The sequence below is a fragment of the Macrobrachium rosenbergii genome, chromosome 10 (assembly GCF_040412425.1).
Source record: "Macrobrachium rosenbergii isolate ZJJX-2024 chromosome 10, ASM4041242v1, whole genome shotgun sequence".
NCBI lineage: Eukaryota > Metazoa > Arthropoda > Malacostraca > Decapoda > Palaemonidae > Macrobrachium > Macrobrachium rosenbergii.
In genome coordinates, this window is record NC_089750.1 from 6,956,937 (window position 1) to 6,976,936 (window position 20,000).

The 20,000-nt window shown below is 33.8% G+C and overlaps 1 protein-coding gene across 12 annotated transcripts in view; it reads right to left on the reverse strand.

The window, feature by feature from the left end:
• Nucleotides 1-20,000, reverse strand: part of LOC136842464 (uncharacterized) — a 764,342-nt gene that overhangs the window by 313,917 nt on the left and 430,425 nt on the right. For all 12 annotated transcript variants that reach the window (XM_067109832.1, XM_067109829.1, XM_067109831.1 and 9 more), the window contains one exon: nt 227-325. In XM_067109832.1, coding sequence (XP_066965933.1) covers nt 227-325 — 99 coding nt within the window. The remainder of the gene's footprint in view (nt 1-226; nt 326-20,000) is intronic.

A 20,000-nucleotide genomic window follows, 5' to 3' on the forward strand; every position in this document is an offset into this window, starting at 1 on the left:
TAATTATAATCATTACCGTCACCACTGACAAAATCATGATGCTACTTGATGCCTATATCCTCCACTTACCACCCGTCTCCTATCACAATATTAAGCAAGCATCAAGTGCGCACTGCACTCTCCTTCATACACCTCTTTCATCAAAACACTTCTAACACAAAAATCAAAGCGAAAAAATAAAAAAACAGATAAAAATAAAGAGAAACAATCTTAACCAACGACTCACCCTAATGTCAAGGGCCGACACTGCATTATCGAACTCTTGGTCCGGACACCACATGAGGTAGTCTCGGCCTTCAGCCGCAAGCTGAAGGGCTGACATGTTCTGGAGGGAGAGAAAAAAATATTAATTATTATCATTATTATTAAAGGTAAAAAATTTACATTGTTTATTTTAATGCAAAAGAATTACAAATGCACTATTATTATTATAGTGTAATTATTATTTATTATTAATTATTATTATTATTATTATTATTATTATTATTAAAAACTGAAAGACAAAAAGTATATTATTATTATTATTAAAATTTTAAGATAAAAAGCATATAATTATTAAAAATTGAAAGATAAAAAATTATATTATTATCATTATTACTGAGAACTGAAAGATACAAAGTACCTTATAATGGTAATTTAAAAGTATAAGAAAAATGACAATATATCATTAGCCCTCTCAAAAATAACGCTGTAAGTGTGGTCGGGTGTTGAAATGTGTAAGAAACCTTTGTATGGACCTCTGTACTCACCAAACCCCCCGAAAACTCACAGGACTCAGGTCAAAGTTTCCCTCTCAAGCATAATCATAATCACAATCATAATCATAATCACCAATTTCCCCAAAAGCCACCTACACAAATCATGAAACAAAAGCCATCCAAAACAAAGGAGCCACCTTCAACTTACGTAACCACACTTTTATTTTATTTTTTTTTTATCTAGAGAGAGAGAGGTGGAAAGATATCTTCCTCTCTCTCTCTCTCTCTCTCTCTCTCTCTCTCTCTCTCTCTCTCTCTCTCTCTCTCTCTTCTTTCCTGTCTCCGTAAGCCTCCATCTTCAAGGTTAATGGGAGAAGAGCGTGGGGGAGCCATCCCAAATCTTCGAAAACCAAAAACGTCTTTTTACCTGTCTATCACGCGATCAGGACGACCCAGGTACTAATAACCGAAGGGTCCTTCGAGCGTTCCTACTCAAAGTTTGCGAATAACCTGGTACCCGTTGCTGATAAAGCATTTTCTTCATTAATCATAGAATAGGAAATGGGAAATAATTGTACAATGGAAAGGCAAAATCTTTAATTTCTAAATGTTAACAAAAACTGAGACGTAAAAAATACGAATAAGTTGAAAGAGTATAGGCAAAATATAAACAAAGGGATGTGGGTCTGTCCCGCTATGTGAATAATGACTCACTGAATGCAGGTAAGAGTAGAAAGCATTTAAATTAATTGCATAGCCTCTGAATAAAGAAAACGGGAATCGCATCTACCGTCCAATAAACAAAATGGGAATTACATCTGCCGTTACTAATCAAGCTGGGAATTGCATTTGCTGTGATTAAACCAAAAAGTAAAATATGATTCAACCAGTTTGATTGGTATTCGCTACCATTCAATATCAGGAGTTCTCTACCCTCCTAAGGGTTTCCTGACTCATAATAAACTAACTCTTTAAGAGGAGGGTTTGAAATCCATTATTATTATTATTATTATTATTATTATTATTATTATTATTATTATTATTATTATTCAGAAGATGAACCTTTATTATGGAACAAAAGCCCATGAACCTTTACTGTCTTGGAATTCAAGCTTCCAAAGAGTATTAAGGTGTTCATTAGGAAGTAAGAGAAGGTAAAGGGAAATAGGGAAAGAAGAGATGACACTCACTTATTAAAAAGAAAAAAAAATAAATGAATGAAAGATGGTGAAGACTATGAATAGGCTTGTTAAGTACAGCCTTCCCTGCCTCGGCCTCTACACCATAAAAGAGAAAAGATGACAACTTCTCGACAGTTCGAAAACATCGGTATTGCAAGACGATAATGGCTCAGAAATGGCAGGTAAAGGTAAATGGCGTCGCGAGGCCATTTACCTTTGCAGCCAGTCAACAAAACGAAGGCTTAATCTAAGGCGCTGTATGACAGGCACGCCGCAGTACGAGTTCATATGCGCAGTAAGGTTTTACATTCAGATAAAGGAATGGCATTTGCTAAAATGACGCAAAACTGAAGAAACTCGTGGTCACTGACATAAAGCATTTACCCCGAGGAAAAAAGCAATATACTCGAGACAACACAATCATTTTTTCATATATCACACCCATTGAAAGTATGCGATTTTCTATAAAATATAGAAGTATATCGAAATTAAATAAAAATGTTTACTTATTCTAACAAAGAACAGACCCCTAAAACATGCCTTCATTAAAATATACATTTGAACACAAAAGCATAACTCTAATTAGCACCCTGTTCAATAAAACCAACAAAAATAGACTACAAAAATATTCTAACATTAGTGTTTGAATAAGCGTGGTGAAAGAAGCAATTCCCAATTTATCGTGAACCAGATCTGGGAAATCTGCGGCCTTCAGGTGGTTTTCAAACCACAAGAAATCTCTCTCTCTCTCTCTCTCTCTCTCTCTCAAAACTCACTGATATCAAAGCTGAGAACAATCTCTGCGTGGAATGTTTAAATACACAGACTAACGGGCAAAAAGAAAATCATAAGCATCTTCATCTTTCTGGCTCTAAATACCAATCTGGCCAAGATTACTACAGGGCACACGGCATCAGCTGCTCTTGAAATAAATTCTTCGATAAACACGTAAAATTCACTAACATTAAAAATACAAATACAAGCACATATGCAATAACTGAGGTCTTGCAAAAAAAGAGCCAATAACTCTGTCAATTTTCAATTCTGCAACTCAACACTGGACGATGACGCAGTGCGTTTCCAGCATGAGAATGACAGAGCCTGACTAGTCAATTCAATCTCGGCCTAATCTGCCATTCACACGGTGCCTCGTTCTCCCAGTGTACCTGACGCAGTCAAATCCAAATAAGCTCAACAAAAATAGAGAATAAAAAATGCAGAGACAGTCTCGCCATGCGGTTACGCGGAATGGTGTGAATATTGCAGACGGATGTCGGAAAGTGTCGCTTCCCGACTAGTAATGATTGTGTTTGACAGTGCACTCTGCTAAGGCATTGGCTGGAAGCCTGGAATTACCGCACTTACACGCTCGCTTAGATTTTTTACATTTGTTTAAACACCCTGTCAAGTTTTCTGGAGTATTCACTGGTTATTTATTTTTGTTTTATTAAGTTTCCAAAGCTTTATTCTCAAGGGAATTACTATGTTGATAAATTTCTAATGCATAATTGTCTCGTCAAGAATCAATTTTTAGTTTTCCGTCCGCACTTTTTTCTGTCCGCCCTCAGATCTTAAAAACTACTGAGGCTAGAGGGCTGCAACTTGGTATGTTGATCATCTACCCTAAAGTCAGCAAACATACCAAATTGCAGCCCTCTAGCCTCAGTAGCTTTTATTTTATTTTAAAGTTAGCCATAATCGTGCTTCTGGCAACGATATAGGATAGGCCACCACCGTGCCGTGGCTACAGTTTCACGGGCCGCAGTTCATACAGCATTTTACCTAGACCACCGAAAGATAGATCTATTTTCGGTGGCCTTGATTATACGCCGTAGCGGGTGAACAGAAAACTCAATCGCGCCGAAGAAACTTCGGCGCATTTTTTACTTATTATACTGTACAACGTTGCCAAAGTTTATCCTAGGCTGCTTCATGAAATTCTCAAAATGTTATTCGCAACTGGAAAACGTTTTGAAAAGTTTATGCGTGGGGCAGCCTACAATGCGTTTACGAAGTGACATGACATCTATTCATCATCCAAAAATATAAGCTGTTCAAACTATGGTCGTGCAATCAGATGATTGATCAAACTTCTCAATGCGAATCTCGCAAAACACCCAAACATTGGCTGCAATCAAGTCAAGAGAAAGAACTTCTAAGTAAGGAAAATATCTATAACTAAACTTGGCGTCAAGATCCGATATACTAAAAAAAAAAATATTTAAATAATTTTACAAGACATAGAATCTACTTAGTAATATATTTTGTATGTTTGTATCTAATATATATAAAAATATAACATATACAAATATATGTTATATTTATATATACAGTATGTATATGTATATATATATATATATATATATATATATGTGTGTGTGTGTATGTGTAATCATTTTAAATATCACGAATGCATTTGCAGTACGTATAGAGGAAAACTAATAAGATGATTATTATGACTGCCGGGTAAATAATGTATTCTAAATAAAAAAAGTAGTTCTAACGTATAACATTAGTTTCAATCTTAACATCCGCATCCTCACGAAACACTAGACTAGACTATATACATCAAATATGATTCAAACATTATTACCTTTACGTTATGATTACAGTTCAATTAACCTGTCAAATTTACAAAGTGTAAGCTCCGGTAAAGGCATAGATAATGATAGCGTCTAAGCAATTTGCCTTTTTTATATAATTCATTTCTCCATTACATCCTGAGGGCATAACTTACAAAGAGTCTATGTGATCACAATGTATCATATTCATGCCACTGGGCCTTCTCACGTAAGGTCTATGGGACCACTGATATTATAGCTATTAAAGGGTGATTACACAGGAAAAGCTTACCAATCGCTTACGCTTGGCAAACGATAATAAAAATTTAATCTGATTTACTTTACAAACTGGTCTTGAAGTTTCTCATGCAACAACGAACAACTTCCTTTAACATAAATACAGTAATTAGTACTGTTATTTATTACAATTAATGTTTAAGTGTGAAAGCTCTAAGGAAATAACGTCGGGAACAGTTAATTACTGGTTTATGTCTGGAAAATGTATGAAACTTTTAAGCGTCTTACCATTCAATATTAATAAAATATGAAAATATTTAAGTAGAGCGACGCACAGATAGACAGAGAGGTAGACGGACAGAGAGTACTCAGACCACAGTAATTTAAGTAACTATTTTTGAAAATTACACCAATCATGGCTCCCACTAAGCACTTCCGCTGACAGGTTACCAATGGCTGTACGCGTGGGACACTTTTTTTTTGAGTAGGCAAACGATTGAAACTGAATTAACATTAACTCTCAAATACAGCGGAGCATATATATATATATATATATATATATATATATATATATATATATATATATATATATATATATATATATATATATATATAGTGTGCGTGTGTTTGCGTGCATTCGTTGAAACAAAGACACTTAGTGGTTAAATCAGACAAAATTTAATCGGTGTTTAAAAGGAAATATATAAGTTCATCTGACGTTTTAACCGGAATTAAAGTACAAACTTAAACAAATCAAAACAATGAAAATATAAGAAATAAGGTTAGATACCCAGGAAAATACTGTACTTCTCCAAGGCAACATATCTTAAAAGTATTCAAAATTATGCATCGCCAACTTTTTCGTTCGGCCAACACCTCTTCCAGCATTTAATAATAAAACATTCTCCATATATGGAACCATCTGCACAATGAATTGCCCAACGCCATTATCATCACCATAGTCCCTTCATCAAGACTGCTATTGTGCTCGCAGACCACCTTGGCCAATCCCATTCCTTGCCCATATTCAGGTTAGAATATATCCATCAGAATGCTCGCTCGAGTATAGATTCCTACGTCCGAATATAGAATGTCAAATCTGATCTACTCGTTATTCAGGGTTCATTGTATATGTGTGTGTTTCTGCGCGCGTCTTTTTCTCTTGCAAGGTTATTTAAGTGCCTGAGCATGTTCGTTCGTTTGTTCGTAAGTTTCCGTGCATACGTGCACGTACAGGTATCCACGTACAGTATCAGAGGGAGCGTTGGTCGAAGTCACTGATGCTGGCGTGGTCCACCGTGCGTGTACATGCTCAGGCATAAATAACCTTGCAAGAAAAAAGACGCGCGCAGAAGCCTACATATACAATGCTGAGTTGTTTGTTTGTTTGTAAGTCTGCATTCTGATGGATATATTCTAACCTGAGTGAGAAAGGATTGGTAATAATATCATTCATTGAGGGTTCCATACTATTGTTTATTGTGTTGTGTGTGTTTGTCTTTGTGTGAGTCTGAGTTGTTGTTTGTTTGTTTGTAAGTCTGCGTGAGCGCGTAGAAAGGTCGGTAATAATACATTCAAGTACTTTCCTATTGTGTGTGTTTGTCTTTGTTGAAGGGTTACAGAAAAGTCAGTAAATACCATTCAAGTTCCCTATTATGTGATTGAATGGGTGGGGGTAGGGTTGGGGCTTCAAGGTTCCTATGGCGCGAATAACCATCCTTCAGAGTGCCACTGAGTGATTCTAATAAGATGTAGCGAGGATGAGGATAGATTCCCTCTTTCAACAGAAACGCAAGGATAAAATTGCGATGACGAAGACATTCAGATGATAAAAATTAAACCTATTTTTTTTATCTTAATGTCAAACTGATTTGTACAAACTCAAAAATAACAGTTCATTTACACGAGAATGTACATATGCGAGAAAGCCTATTCTGAGTTTTTATCAGCAAGAACAAGAAATTATGATTATAATTTTCAAGATTATTATGTGTAATGATTTATTATCTACAATATCCGCCCCCCTCTCCCCAGATCATCTCAGGCTGCGAAATACAGTTCTCAGTAAGTGGTACAGGATGGGATATCCACTTCATAAAGCAAGGTTAAAAAAATGAGAGAGGTTCACCTGCAATACAGTAATCAGGATTACACACCTGTGGATTTATCACCCCTTTCCCCTGAAGTAGACTGGTCATACCAGCGAGACCTGAGTTAACTTACACAGGTGTGAGCATATATTTGCACATATGACACTTGCTTTAATTGCCTCGGGCTCGGCTAGGAACCACGAAATGTGGCACGAAGTGATCTTGGTTTACCGCTGGCTTGTCGGACTGCTCAAAGCTAAACTTGCCACGACAAACAATGGAACAGATATATGGATTACAAATCTGCAAAGCATATACAGCTCGACATACAAGGAAAAGCTATAGGAATTACAAGGAAAAGCTATAGGAATTACACACAATAATAAGTCTTTATTGCAATCGTCCGCCCCTCTCTCTCTCTCTGTCTCTGTCTCTCTCTCTCTCTCTCTCTCTCTCTCTCTCTCTCTCTCTCTCTGATACACACACACTCATGCATACACAGACACACAAATTAACACCTGTCTTTCCTCTCTACCTAGGTTTTTCCCCTTCGTTTCCATGGTAGAGTGAATCATATTCTATCTCCGTGTTTGATAAGAATACAACTGAATATATATATATATATATATATATATATATATATATATATATATATATATATATATATATATATATATATATATATATATATATATATATATATATATATATATATATATATATATATATATATATATATATACATATAGATAGACAGACAAGTAGATAGAGAGATAAATAGACAGATAGGCAGAGAGATAAATAGACAGATAGACAGAGAGATAAATAGACAGATAGATAGATAGATAGAGAGATAGACAGACAGATGTACTGTATATTCTACGTGAACCATCATGCGAAACAGAATCCATGACCGTGAGGAAGAACGTGTCGATAGTGATGGAAAATCCACTTGGATGAGAAGATTGCAAGACACACACACACACACACACACACACATGGTGCTTTGGCGAGGAAAGCGAACGTTGCATGCAGCTGAAATGTGAAATGCCAAAGGGTCAGATAAGATGCAACCGGTCACTGGGAGGCATGACCCACATCGGGAACACTGAAATGCCCAAAAATTCTGCAGCCTTCTGATAATGCTTTCACGGTTTAGAAATTGCATTTATATATAAATGAAATTTATATGTAAAAACTGCTAATAGCCTAGTTTGGGCAACTGGTTTTCCTCACTCTTAACATAAATAATGTTAATCTTGCTCTTTCTTTCATATAGGCTACGTAAGTTGTTTTAAGATTTTAGTGAACTCCTTTTGCTTATAATGGGTTTGTCTTTGAATGTGTTGTCTAGTTTTATACATACATACATATATATATATATATATATATATATATATATATATATATATATATATATAGATATAATATATATATACATACATATATACACAAACACATATATACATATACACACATATATGTGTATATATATGCAATATATTATATATATTCAATTTTCACAATAGATGTCTCCTCAAGAACAATTTTAAACCTACGAGTGTTATCCAAGACCTGTTACGTGGAAAGGACTAGAGAAAGTGTACTTTCATCAGGTGTTAGTCTATAACCGTGTGAGGTAAATCATTGCTTCATACCATGACGTCAGCGCAATTATGTTGTCGATGCTTCTATTGGAGTAATTGTACCTTGCTAGTTAGCATATGGTTGAGCAAATCCATCATTTGTTGGTATATGGTTGACATTCATATAATTATATAATACAGGTTAATTACAAACCATATTTTCCTCGTTCACTTCTCAAAGATACACGAAGTTTTCACTGATAAAAGAAAGTCTGAGAGAGTGAAATTTTCGCCTTTCTAAAAAAAAAAAGAAAAAATAGGCCTAACACCTTAAACCAATATTTGTTCAATAAAAGATAGATATGAAAAAAAAAAAACGATTTCCTCGGGAAAAATAACAACATTCATTTTCTGTGTCTATAAACGAATTAATAAGATTCTCTCAATATAAAAATGTAAATGAAAGATGTTCTCACTTAGAACATAAAATTGGCTCTCAGATTCATTCATGGAGTCGAACTTGAGGCGAGACCAGAAGCTTCCACAAATACAAAGAAACCGGAGATTCTTCCAGACGATGAAACCAAGACCAACAATACCAGAGGTAATGTAGAGGTTGACTGGTGACGTTACACTGAACTTGAATCTGCGAAACAGAGACGATGAAACTGAATCGGATGAGGGTCATCCTAGTCAACCGCATGGAATGTCAAGTCATCCGTCAATAGAGAGAATCTGTCATCCATACTGATGACTCAGAAGAATCTTCAGTTAAACTAGCGATGCGAAAATTTAATACTTTAGCATGTAATTTGATTTATTCACATTGAATATTTTAATACTTTCACACTAATATATTAGATGTAGACATTTTCATTTAATAAATAAATATGCATTTACGAAATCTGAAGAAAGATACCACTCATTTCTATCTTCGATTCATTTCCATATCAACAAGTTGTAATTCCCCCTTTAAGCCTAATATTTAGTTGGCGTAAATTACAACTTTACAATTTTTACCAGGGCCGCCAAACAATGTGCTTTGCGATTATTTCGTTTACATTATTCGAACAATTTATTACAATACAATTTCACACTAAATTGTGTCGCTTTCAGTAAATATTAACACACCTAGCATACAATTTCGTGTAATCAATAATGCAAGGTCTGCTCTTAAGATGCCTGGGTAATCCCACACCTGTTATTTTGTTGATTAATCTATTTTCCACAACGCCGTTTCTCTCTCTCTCTCTCTCTCTCTCTCTCTCTCTCTCTCTCTCTCTCTCTCTCTCTCTCTCTCTCTCTCCTGTTTGTGAATCAAAAGGAAAGGAAGAACAGAGGATATTTGTAGGTGATGAATAGGTAAAAATATTAGTGGATGCTGTTTATATTTATACACACACACACACACACGTATATATATATATATATATATATATATATATATATATATATATATATATATATATATATATATATATATATATATATATATATAAAGTACAAAATCATTAGAGCACTGTGAATGAAAAGTAAAACCTGCTCCTAGAGATAAGTGAGCACATGATGCCTCCTCAGATGGACTAAAAAGTCTTTGAGACGTCCTAATCCTAACTCCTCTCTCTCTCTCTCTCTCTCTCTCTCTCTCTCTCTCTCTCTCTCTCTCTCTCTCTCTCTTTCGTTTTTCCTTATCCCTCCCTCTCTCTCTTTTTCTTCCTCATAATTATGATTTAGATTTTCCATTCTCTCTCTCCTACCCCAAGCACTCTCATCCTCACCCCTTCGCCAGAGCGATTAAGACCATCATTAGGACAAAAATACAAGCGTTTGGAATGCTAATTCTAAACCGAGCCATTACTCCGGGGGTAATAAACACCGTGTTTGTACCCCGGGACACCTCTGGACCATTACCACCACAAGTCCGAAAACACGGAGCTCATCGCCAGAACCGGAGTCATAAAATCCCGAATCCCGCTACAGTTCGTCTCCGAGCCAGCTCACTAGCGAGCAGCTTGATGAGCTGTGCCGAGATGGTATATACCGGATGAGTTGTTGTTTTGATAAGCGTACCGAGTAAAGTATGGGGTAATAACAGATAGTAATAAAGACTGAATCGTAAAGAACAGATTAAACTTTTGATTAGTAAATATTAACAGGGTATGGACAAAGAACAGAGCTAGGAATGAATATTAGTGAAGCCTATTTATTTGGAAAGCTGAAAAATAATAGATAACAAGTGAAAAATAAATAGCAAAAACCACAGTAAACCATAGAGTAATTACACATAACTGAAGAGAAAATCGTAAAGAACAGATTAAACTGTGTTTTAATTAGTAAATAGTAATAGGGTCAAAAAAAAACAGAGAAAGGAATGAATATTAGTGAAGCCTATTTTAATAGAGAAAGGAGAAGAAAGCAGAATAATAATAGATAGTGAGTGAAGAATAAACAGGAAAGACTAGACATAAATAAAAGAGTAAATCGTAAATAAATTAAATTGTTTTAATTAGTAAATAGTAATAGAGTAAGGATAAAGAACAGAGATAAGAATGAATATTAGTGATGTCTATCTTAAAATAAAAAGAAGACAAGAGAATAATAATAGATAATAAGTGAAGCCTAAAAAAAAAAAACAGAGTAAACCATAACAATTAAACAGTAGCCAGTAAAAATACTGAATCCTAAATATTAAAAAAAACATTATGATATGACTTAACTGTCAATACCGGAACTTTATTTATTGTGAACAGGCAACATCTCAGTACATTAACTCTTAATGGTGATTTCAAACGTGTCACAATTAGATTCTACTCCTCAGAATTTCTGATAAAAAGAAAAATCAAGACTATAATTTTAGTACCAGTACAAATTTAATTTCACACGTACACGCAGCCCAATAGGCGATTCTTATTTTTCGAGTGTTTTCAAATGAAAAAACCTCTAAGAAACGTGTGAAGAACTATATAATAATAAATAATAATAATAATAATAATAATAAATAATAATAATAATAATAATACAAAAATTAAGTAAACACTTGTTGTCCCGAGAGAAATTCAATTCGCCAAATAATTACAACTTTACGGGATATTAAACTATGAAGTACGTATCCAAAAAAATCTCATTTCAATTACACCACAGAGAGAGAGAGAGAGAGAGAGAGAGAGAGAGAGAGAGAGAGAGAGAGAGAGAGAGAGAGAGGAACGTAATGATATGCCTGATCTGGAACACAATTCACACTGCTACACAGCAAAATTAAGCATGTAAGTAACAAAAGAATTCTTGTTATATTCCTTAAAAATTTGGTCTCCTTGAAAATAAGGGGTTCACGCGACTTGAAAAGTTAAAGATCTCTGTAAGAAAGCATTCAAGTAATACCTTTTACATCAAAAGATCAAAAAGGATCAATTGAATATCCACGATCAATTTTACGAAATTTTTCAGAGAAAGGAGCAAAAGAAACCATTCGATTAAGGCATTTTCCTTTAAAATTTCAAACATCTCGCAAATTTAGGCTTCATACTGCTTAAAGCTTTTCAGGGACGAAGAATCAAAAAAATCAATTTCAATCAGGCAATATCCTCAAGTATCCTTTAAAATTTTAAGAGTCTTGAAAAAAATCTGATTAACACGATCGACAAACTACCAAGATGTATCGAATACCCTTTAAAAAAATTTTGACTCCTTAAAAAAATGAGCTTTACATGAAATCGTTTAGAAACAGGACTCACGCGCTGAAAGAAACCTCGGAGAAGCTTTTAAACACGACCGTGGGAAAAGTGTTTCTCCGGTACGCGCCTCCAAGTATCGTAAAATACAATTAATATTGACCGAAACGGGGAAACGCGGGCGTTCACTGAAGTGGAAAATTTAAAAGTTTACGCCTGAGTGACTGTCGTTAAACAAAGGCCAACGAACAATGGTAATTACTAAAAAGAAGAGTGGAGATTATTAACTCTCAATTTTACGTCAAGATCTGTCAACGGGGAAAGAGAAATAAAAGCAATTTCAGTAAGTTTAAGGATACAGTAAATATGGGACAATTTATAAACTAAATAAAAAAATTTTAATGACAAAAGATTGATGAAAAGAAAAAGGAAACCACTTCACGTAAAATTTAGTTTATGGACGCAGGAAATGATTGACTAATTGTTGCTTAATATAGTAAAATTAATGTCAAAAGTAAGAGCGGGAAAGAAATATGGATGGAATTCAAATAAATCTCGGAAACAAGAAATGAAGGAGCATTACAAAATTAATGTAACAAAACCCATGTCAAAAGTGAAAAATGACAGTACCTAATAGATTCAATAATAATAATAAAATATAATAACGAAATGAACTATTAACATACATACATACATACATACATATACATACACACACACATATACATATATATATATATATATATATATATATATATATATATATATATATATATATATATATATATATATATATATATATATATATATATATATATATATATATATATATATATATATATATATATATATATATATACAATAATATATATAAAAACCATATAATACACAGACAAAAAGTTAAAAAAGCTACAACTCATAATTAAACATCAGCAGAATACATACATACTTATACCGCACGCGGCCATTTTCCATAGAAATACCCTCAATGAAAGAAAAATTATAATTCCAAAAAAACACCAAAAATTTAGTGGAAAAAAAATAAGGCAAAAGAACAAAATGTTATCGAATCACCAACCAGAGAAACGCCGATAGCGAAGTCATTATTCCACTTTGCGTTTTTCATTTTTTTTATTTTTTCCCTGCGGTTAAGCGGAATGCGAAGTGGATTGCAACATAGCCTCGTTTCGCCTCTTTATCCAGAAAACAAAAAGTCATTGTAATTGCTGTCTGGATATATAATCTTCCGTGCAGTTGAAGCACGTTGCGTATTAAGTGGATACATAAAAACAAAGTATTTGAATTCATAAAAAATAAACTGGATTTTGTATAGTAAGAGAATAGTAAGTAATAAATCTTGCGCAGTAAACGGGTTGCAAGCACAATAAAATTACTAAACAAAACAAGTATAAACACTCACAAAAAGGGAAAAAGAAAAACTCAAAGATTATATATATATATATATATATATATATATATATATATATATATATATATATATATATATATATATAAATACATATATATATATATACATATATATACATATATATATACATATATAATAATGATGACAAAAATCTCAAATAAACAAACAATAAATACAGACAACAAACTACACTCTAACAACACAAACACCCAAATTAAAGCAAAAATAAACAGGGAGAAACGGAGAAAAAAAAAAACTGACCCCAAAATCAGCACAAAGAAACGAGTAGGAAAAAATAAACCAGACACAAAAAAAAAAAAAAAAAAAACGTATGAATAAAAAACAGCTCCGGTGGATAAACACGAGCACCTGAACTTGAAGAGAGACACCTGAAGGCGCCGTCCTGACCTTCAGCTCTTTTCATTGGCTCGCCCAAATTAGAGGAAGGGCCCGGCGGGCGTTGCTGTTGTTATTATGCCGTCATTTGACGGAAGGAGTCGTTATATCGCTGGGCCCGTAACAATCTCATTCTCGTCCGTGCGCGTCGGTCAGTCTCCAGTTACAACAGGAACAAATGTAATGATGAACATTGCCTAATATCGTCTTACTGCTTATCATGGCTGTACATAAAAGGTGCTAGTCCGTTTTTCGCGAAATGAATAAAAGGTAATGAATAATTAAACTAATAAATACCCCCATAAAAATCTGATGATAAAATACATAAATAAAAAAAATAACAGAATCAGTCTCATTAGAATATTACTATGTATGAAACGATTTTAAAACATGGCATTATCGTCATGGAAGTAATTACAGGCCCACTGTCGTATTTTCCAAGAATAGGGATTTGGGTAATTTGTTCCACCGGCTTATCTCATGAAATATCAAACTGTTCTAAACACCTGGGTCACATTCATTATTTCTACGGTATATACAAATTATGTGTAATCAGGTATACAAGTTAAAGTGAAAATTCTAAATTAAGTGTTGTGTCTCTCGAGCGGAATATATAAATATATAAATAAATAAATAAATATATATATAATATATATATATATATATATATATATATATATATATATATATATATATATATATATATATATATATATATATATATATAATGTAACTAAATTTCAATCAGCTTAGTCCAAGATTAAATTTATATCGTCAACAGACCAAAATAACATAATCAGAGAAAGATGAAACATATTTTCACAGAAATACCACATCAGCATTTACCCTAAAAATCACTCTGATTCTAGATGAGGTAAATGCTAATCTAAGGTACCTCAGCCTGAAATATAAATAAATAAAAAATAAAATAAAGAATAACGAAACAAGCAACATAATGTCACCCCAAAATCGACCTAGTAACTGGGTCAGGGGGAAGCGAATTACTGATCATTTTATTCGAAGAACCTTCAGTGACAGCGAACAGACTTTGCCCAATGGCTACGCGGCACGACAAGGACTCATTACCAGAATATCTCATTACCTTCATTACGTAAGTCCCAGTTACCGGAACAATCTGTAATGAAATCGCATCTATTTTGTTCACGTTTGCCTAACTTTAAGTTTCTCCGTTATATTATTTCATCTTCGTTAATATCTGTTATGTGAATGGAATTTTTTTACCAACGTGGGTGGTGAAGTCCATCTCTCTCTCTCTCTCTCTCTCTCTCTCTCTCTCTCTCTCTCTCTCTCTCTCTCTCTATATATATATATATATATATATATATATATATATACGAATATACATATATTTATTATTCATATACATATGTACATATATATATATCTAATTATCTATCTATATCTATTAATCTCTCTCTCTCTCTCTCTCTCTCTCTCTCTCTCTCTCTCTCTCTTATATATATATATATATATATATATATATATATATATATATTTACATATACATACATACATACATACATACATATATATATATATATATATATATATATATATATATATATATATATATATATATTTTATATATATATATATATATATATATGTTGCAACAAACTAAGATCTGTAACCTTAAATTTGAGACCCTTGAATGGAAAAGGGAAGCACTTGATTACAATTTATCTTTCCGGTCTCTCGAACCTACGAAACCATAAACAATTTTCACATCCTTTAACCTGTACGCAAACTTCCTTCACTCCTTTTACTTCGCCATTCAAAAACAACTGTCCAAAAATTTGGCCATACATCTTTTTAATCAGGGTATTTTTCTTTTCGTCTGGTGTGCTATACCTCTGCGAAAATATCGGTTATTTGCCTACCAGTCAATTTATTTTAGCTTTACGCTTTATTTCGAAGTTGCGTTCTACTAGTACCAATTTGAGCGCATTCTTTCAGCCGGTCAAACAAACGAGGTCGTCTTCCCATCATCACAAACGTTCAACTGATGAAACTTTCTCCCGCTTAATCTTGAAAGCAGCGAAAAGACAATAGATGTGAAATTTCGTTTCCTTCCCACCATGTATCCACTACGAGTCCACCTTCCTCTGAATGATGGAAGGTGAGGATGATACATGATGGGAGAAGACCCTTTGGAAACTTCAAGAGATAAGCATCTCACTTTTACGTTCCGTTTTTCTTTATGCTGTGTGTTTCTATTCCTCCCATTGACTGTTTAACGAGCGAAAGTTTCTGGTACAAATTGAAATCGTGACCTCCGTAGGACGGTGTGTTGCTGAGGGCGTTGATCTGGTTATGGAAATATGGCATATTGACGGGTATAATTACAGGGTACTTAATCGCATACACTTTCGGAAGTCGGAAACTGATTAAGATTAATAATCGTTTAAGTGCGTCTGTACGCAAACACACATACACACACACACACACACACACACACACACACACACATATATATATATATATATATATATATATATATATATATATATATATATATATATTATATAATTACATACATATACATACATACATACATATATATATATAAACACACATACACACATACATGTATATATATATAATTATATATATATATATATATATACTGTATATATATAGTATATAATTATATACATATACATACATACATACATACATACATACATACACACACACACACACACATATATATATATATATATATATATATATATATATATATATATATATATATATATATATATATATATATATATATATATATATATATATGAGTGAGAGAGAGAGAGAGAAAAGACTGAGACATATCGTGTAAAATGCGGTTCTACATTCAAATTTAGACATAAAATAAGCCATTATCGACTAAGCTTAAAATAAACTGATGAACCAATAACTTTCATATCGAAGTCCACAAGATCATATTATAAGTTATTATAACAGAGTATTGTCATAATTGTTGTTAGAGTAATAACAATGGGAAAACAAAAGAAAGCACATTAACCGGGATCTCACCTTTCCATTAGGACGCTAAGACTGCATTCTTAAGCAACCTGCAATTATAACCCACGAATTGTATCTGCCCATTCATTCATCTCGCCCATTCATTCATACATTCTCCCTCTCCCCTTCTATCTATGGGAGGGAGGCGTGGAGGAGATGTTGAGAGAATACAAATTAACTGACCTGTTATAAAATTTATCTAATGACCTATTTGGAACATTCATTCCATTTATCTATTTATCTATTTATTTCAGAAACAAATGAGCGGATTTTTGTCCCCGGCAATGATAGTAAAAAGTTCAGGAGGTTACAAAATTCGATCAATTACAAGATTATTTACGTAAATATCATATAAATAATTTACGTAAATATCATATAGATAATTAATGGAAGTAAGTTCTGCTGACATGTCACTAGAAAATTAACTTATTTCCAATCAAATTACGACATGAAAGAAACATTATGAGAGGACAAAAACATGAGAGGCGAACATACAGGTGGAACAAGAGTCAAATAAGAAGAGTAAAACAAAAAATCAAAAGTATGTGGCAATTTCCCAACACGGCAGGTGGTGAAAAGGAAAATAACAAGAGAATAACTCCGGGTGAAAGGCAAATGGCGAATTCTGAATAAAAAAAGGAGAAGGGAATAAGATAAAATCTGATTAGTCGGCAGATGACAGAGAGGAAGACATCTTGAACAAGTCACGGTGCTCATGTCGAACAGGCCCTTCGAACTAACAGATGAGAGAGAGAGAGAGAGAGAGAGAGAGAGAGAGAGAGAGAGAGAGAGAGAGAGAGAGAGAGAGTCATTTGAAAAGAATCTTTCAGACGCACTGTATATGCAAGTCTCGGAACATGGATCGTGCAGTGGACTCAAAAGCGCAGTATCAGAGATGCAGATGCTTGAGGAGGAGGAGGAGGAGGAGGAGGAGGAGGAGGAGGAGGAGGAGGAGGAGGAGGAGGAGGAGGAGGAGGAGGAGATGCTGAGGCAGGGTAGGAGGAGTGACCTGCAAGGGGGAAAGGAAGTAAGAGATGCACAGAAAAAAGAAAGGTGAAAGGACGACCCAGGAACAGGTGTAGAAATTCTTCAGGATCCAACGCCAAACATTATTATTATTATTATTATTATTATTATTATTATTATTATTACTATTATTACCCATAACACACTCTCCGTCTTAGGGAACAAGACGGAAGGTCACTGACCTGAGCATCAAGCTTCCTTACAAAAGACTGACCACAAAGTAATATGAAAAAATAAGCGCTAAAAATAAATAATCAAGAGGGAGTGCCTGAGCCTAGCCTCAAAGATGGGAACTCCTTCAAACACGGCTGAAGGCCATCAAGCAGAGCCAAAGCTCAAGGCTTAAACCAAGAAAGGGAGAGAGATGCAAGTCTGTCCGTTACTGTATTGAAAAAGAATCCTATACACAAATTAGTACAGTTAAAGTATTTTAAATGATCAAAATCAAAGACCTAATATACACGTGTAAACTTAATCAAAAGGATAAAATGAGTTTCACTGAATCAACAAAGAAGTTATTCTTTCCCAGCATCAAAGGGACATTAAGAAAAATAAGGAAAAATATAAAAAAACAGTCTAATTGCTGTTTGTTGCCTAAAGAGAAATAAATTAAATTTGCCGAGTAATTGCCAAGTATATAGTTGTATGGATTTAAAGAAAATTGTCGCCGTGGGGAAGAATTAAAAGTAATGGTCAAAACACTAGAAAACAGCAATAGATGTTTACATATATATATATATATATATATATATATATATATATATATATATATATATATATATATATATACACATATATACTTCTACTTAGGTCAATCTTTTCATTGTTGTACAGTATTGTCATCATTAAATCGAAAAATTGAAAATCTCAATTGTCTGTTTACTAAATTACAGACCTTTCCCTTTGAGAATAAAAAATAATTGATGTCAAAAACATTACAAAGTAGCGGACGCAACATTTGTTATAAAATAATATAACCATTTTTTAAAGAATCCTGACTGCATCAACGAATTGCAAGAAGCTTATAGCCGTTGCAAAACTCGTAGAGCCTCTGCAGAGGTGCAAAATGAGTCATGCAATGTAATTTCATTGACTAATGAAAAGGCCCCAAAAAGGTGACGCCAGTGGCTGGATATCTGAGATAATCTTTCCTGATACTCATATCTATAACTGGTCTTGTCAAATCGACAAACTAAATTTTACGAATTTCGAATGACATACAGATGTTAAATAAAATAAAACTGGCTTAAAGCGCCCTTCTTAAATCAAATAGGGAAAGTGGACTCAAAATGAAACGATCAACAAATAATGAGATGATAATATAGAATTTACTTTTACTTCCGATCCTCCCTAATGATGAAAAAAGGAAAAATTAATATCCCTCCCTCCCTCCCCCCCAAAAAAAAAACATCTATTCAAAACAGAAAACTATTTACTTTCACATATTTGAAATGCATTACTCCCTTCTCTCCATAAAATGCAAATCAGAAACAGGGGCAAAGGTTGCCTTTTCTCAAGAGAATTAATTTCCCCTCATGTGTTCCCGTGTAATTTAAATTTCGAAAAAAATCGCTCTCTCCTAAAAAATGAAAACATTTGAGTTTCACATATCCGCTGTTTATTGTTATTTTCTTTTAATAACTCTCGATCCAAGAACTCATTAAAAATTGACTCTCCTCCTCGAGACGGGCTTGGAATTCATCGCAGTTTTCAGTGAAAATGACACACCAGTCGTCAGACTTACGGCTTCCCAAGGGGATGACTCCTGACTTTTGAATCGATCGGATTGTAACGGTGGTGAACTCATGGATACAAGGTGCCAAGCAAAACCACTTTTTTTTTTTTGCTTTTCCTTTTTCTTTCACCAACAAGTTCTTTTCGGAGCGAAATGTTACGAGTCGAGATGGGCGGCTGGGTCGTGAGTGACCCACTGACACGGGGCAGAGAGAGAGAGAGAGAGAGAGAGAGAGAGAGAGAGAGAGAGAGAGAGAGAGAGAGAGAGAGTATTGGTGTGTGGTAAGAGGAAAAATTCAGTAGGACATGTGCAAGTATGTATTTGAAAGAAAGAATCCGGTAGAGCATGTGT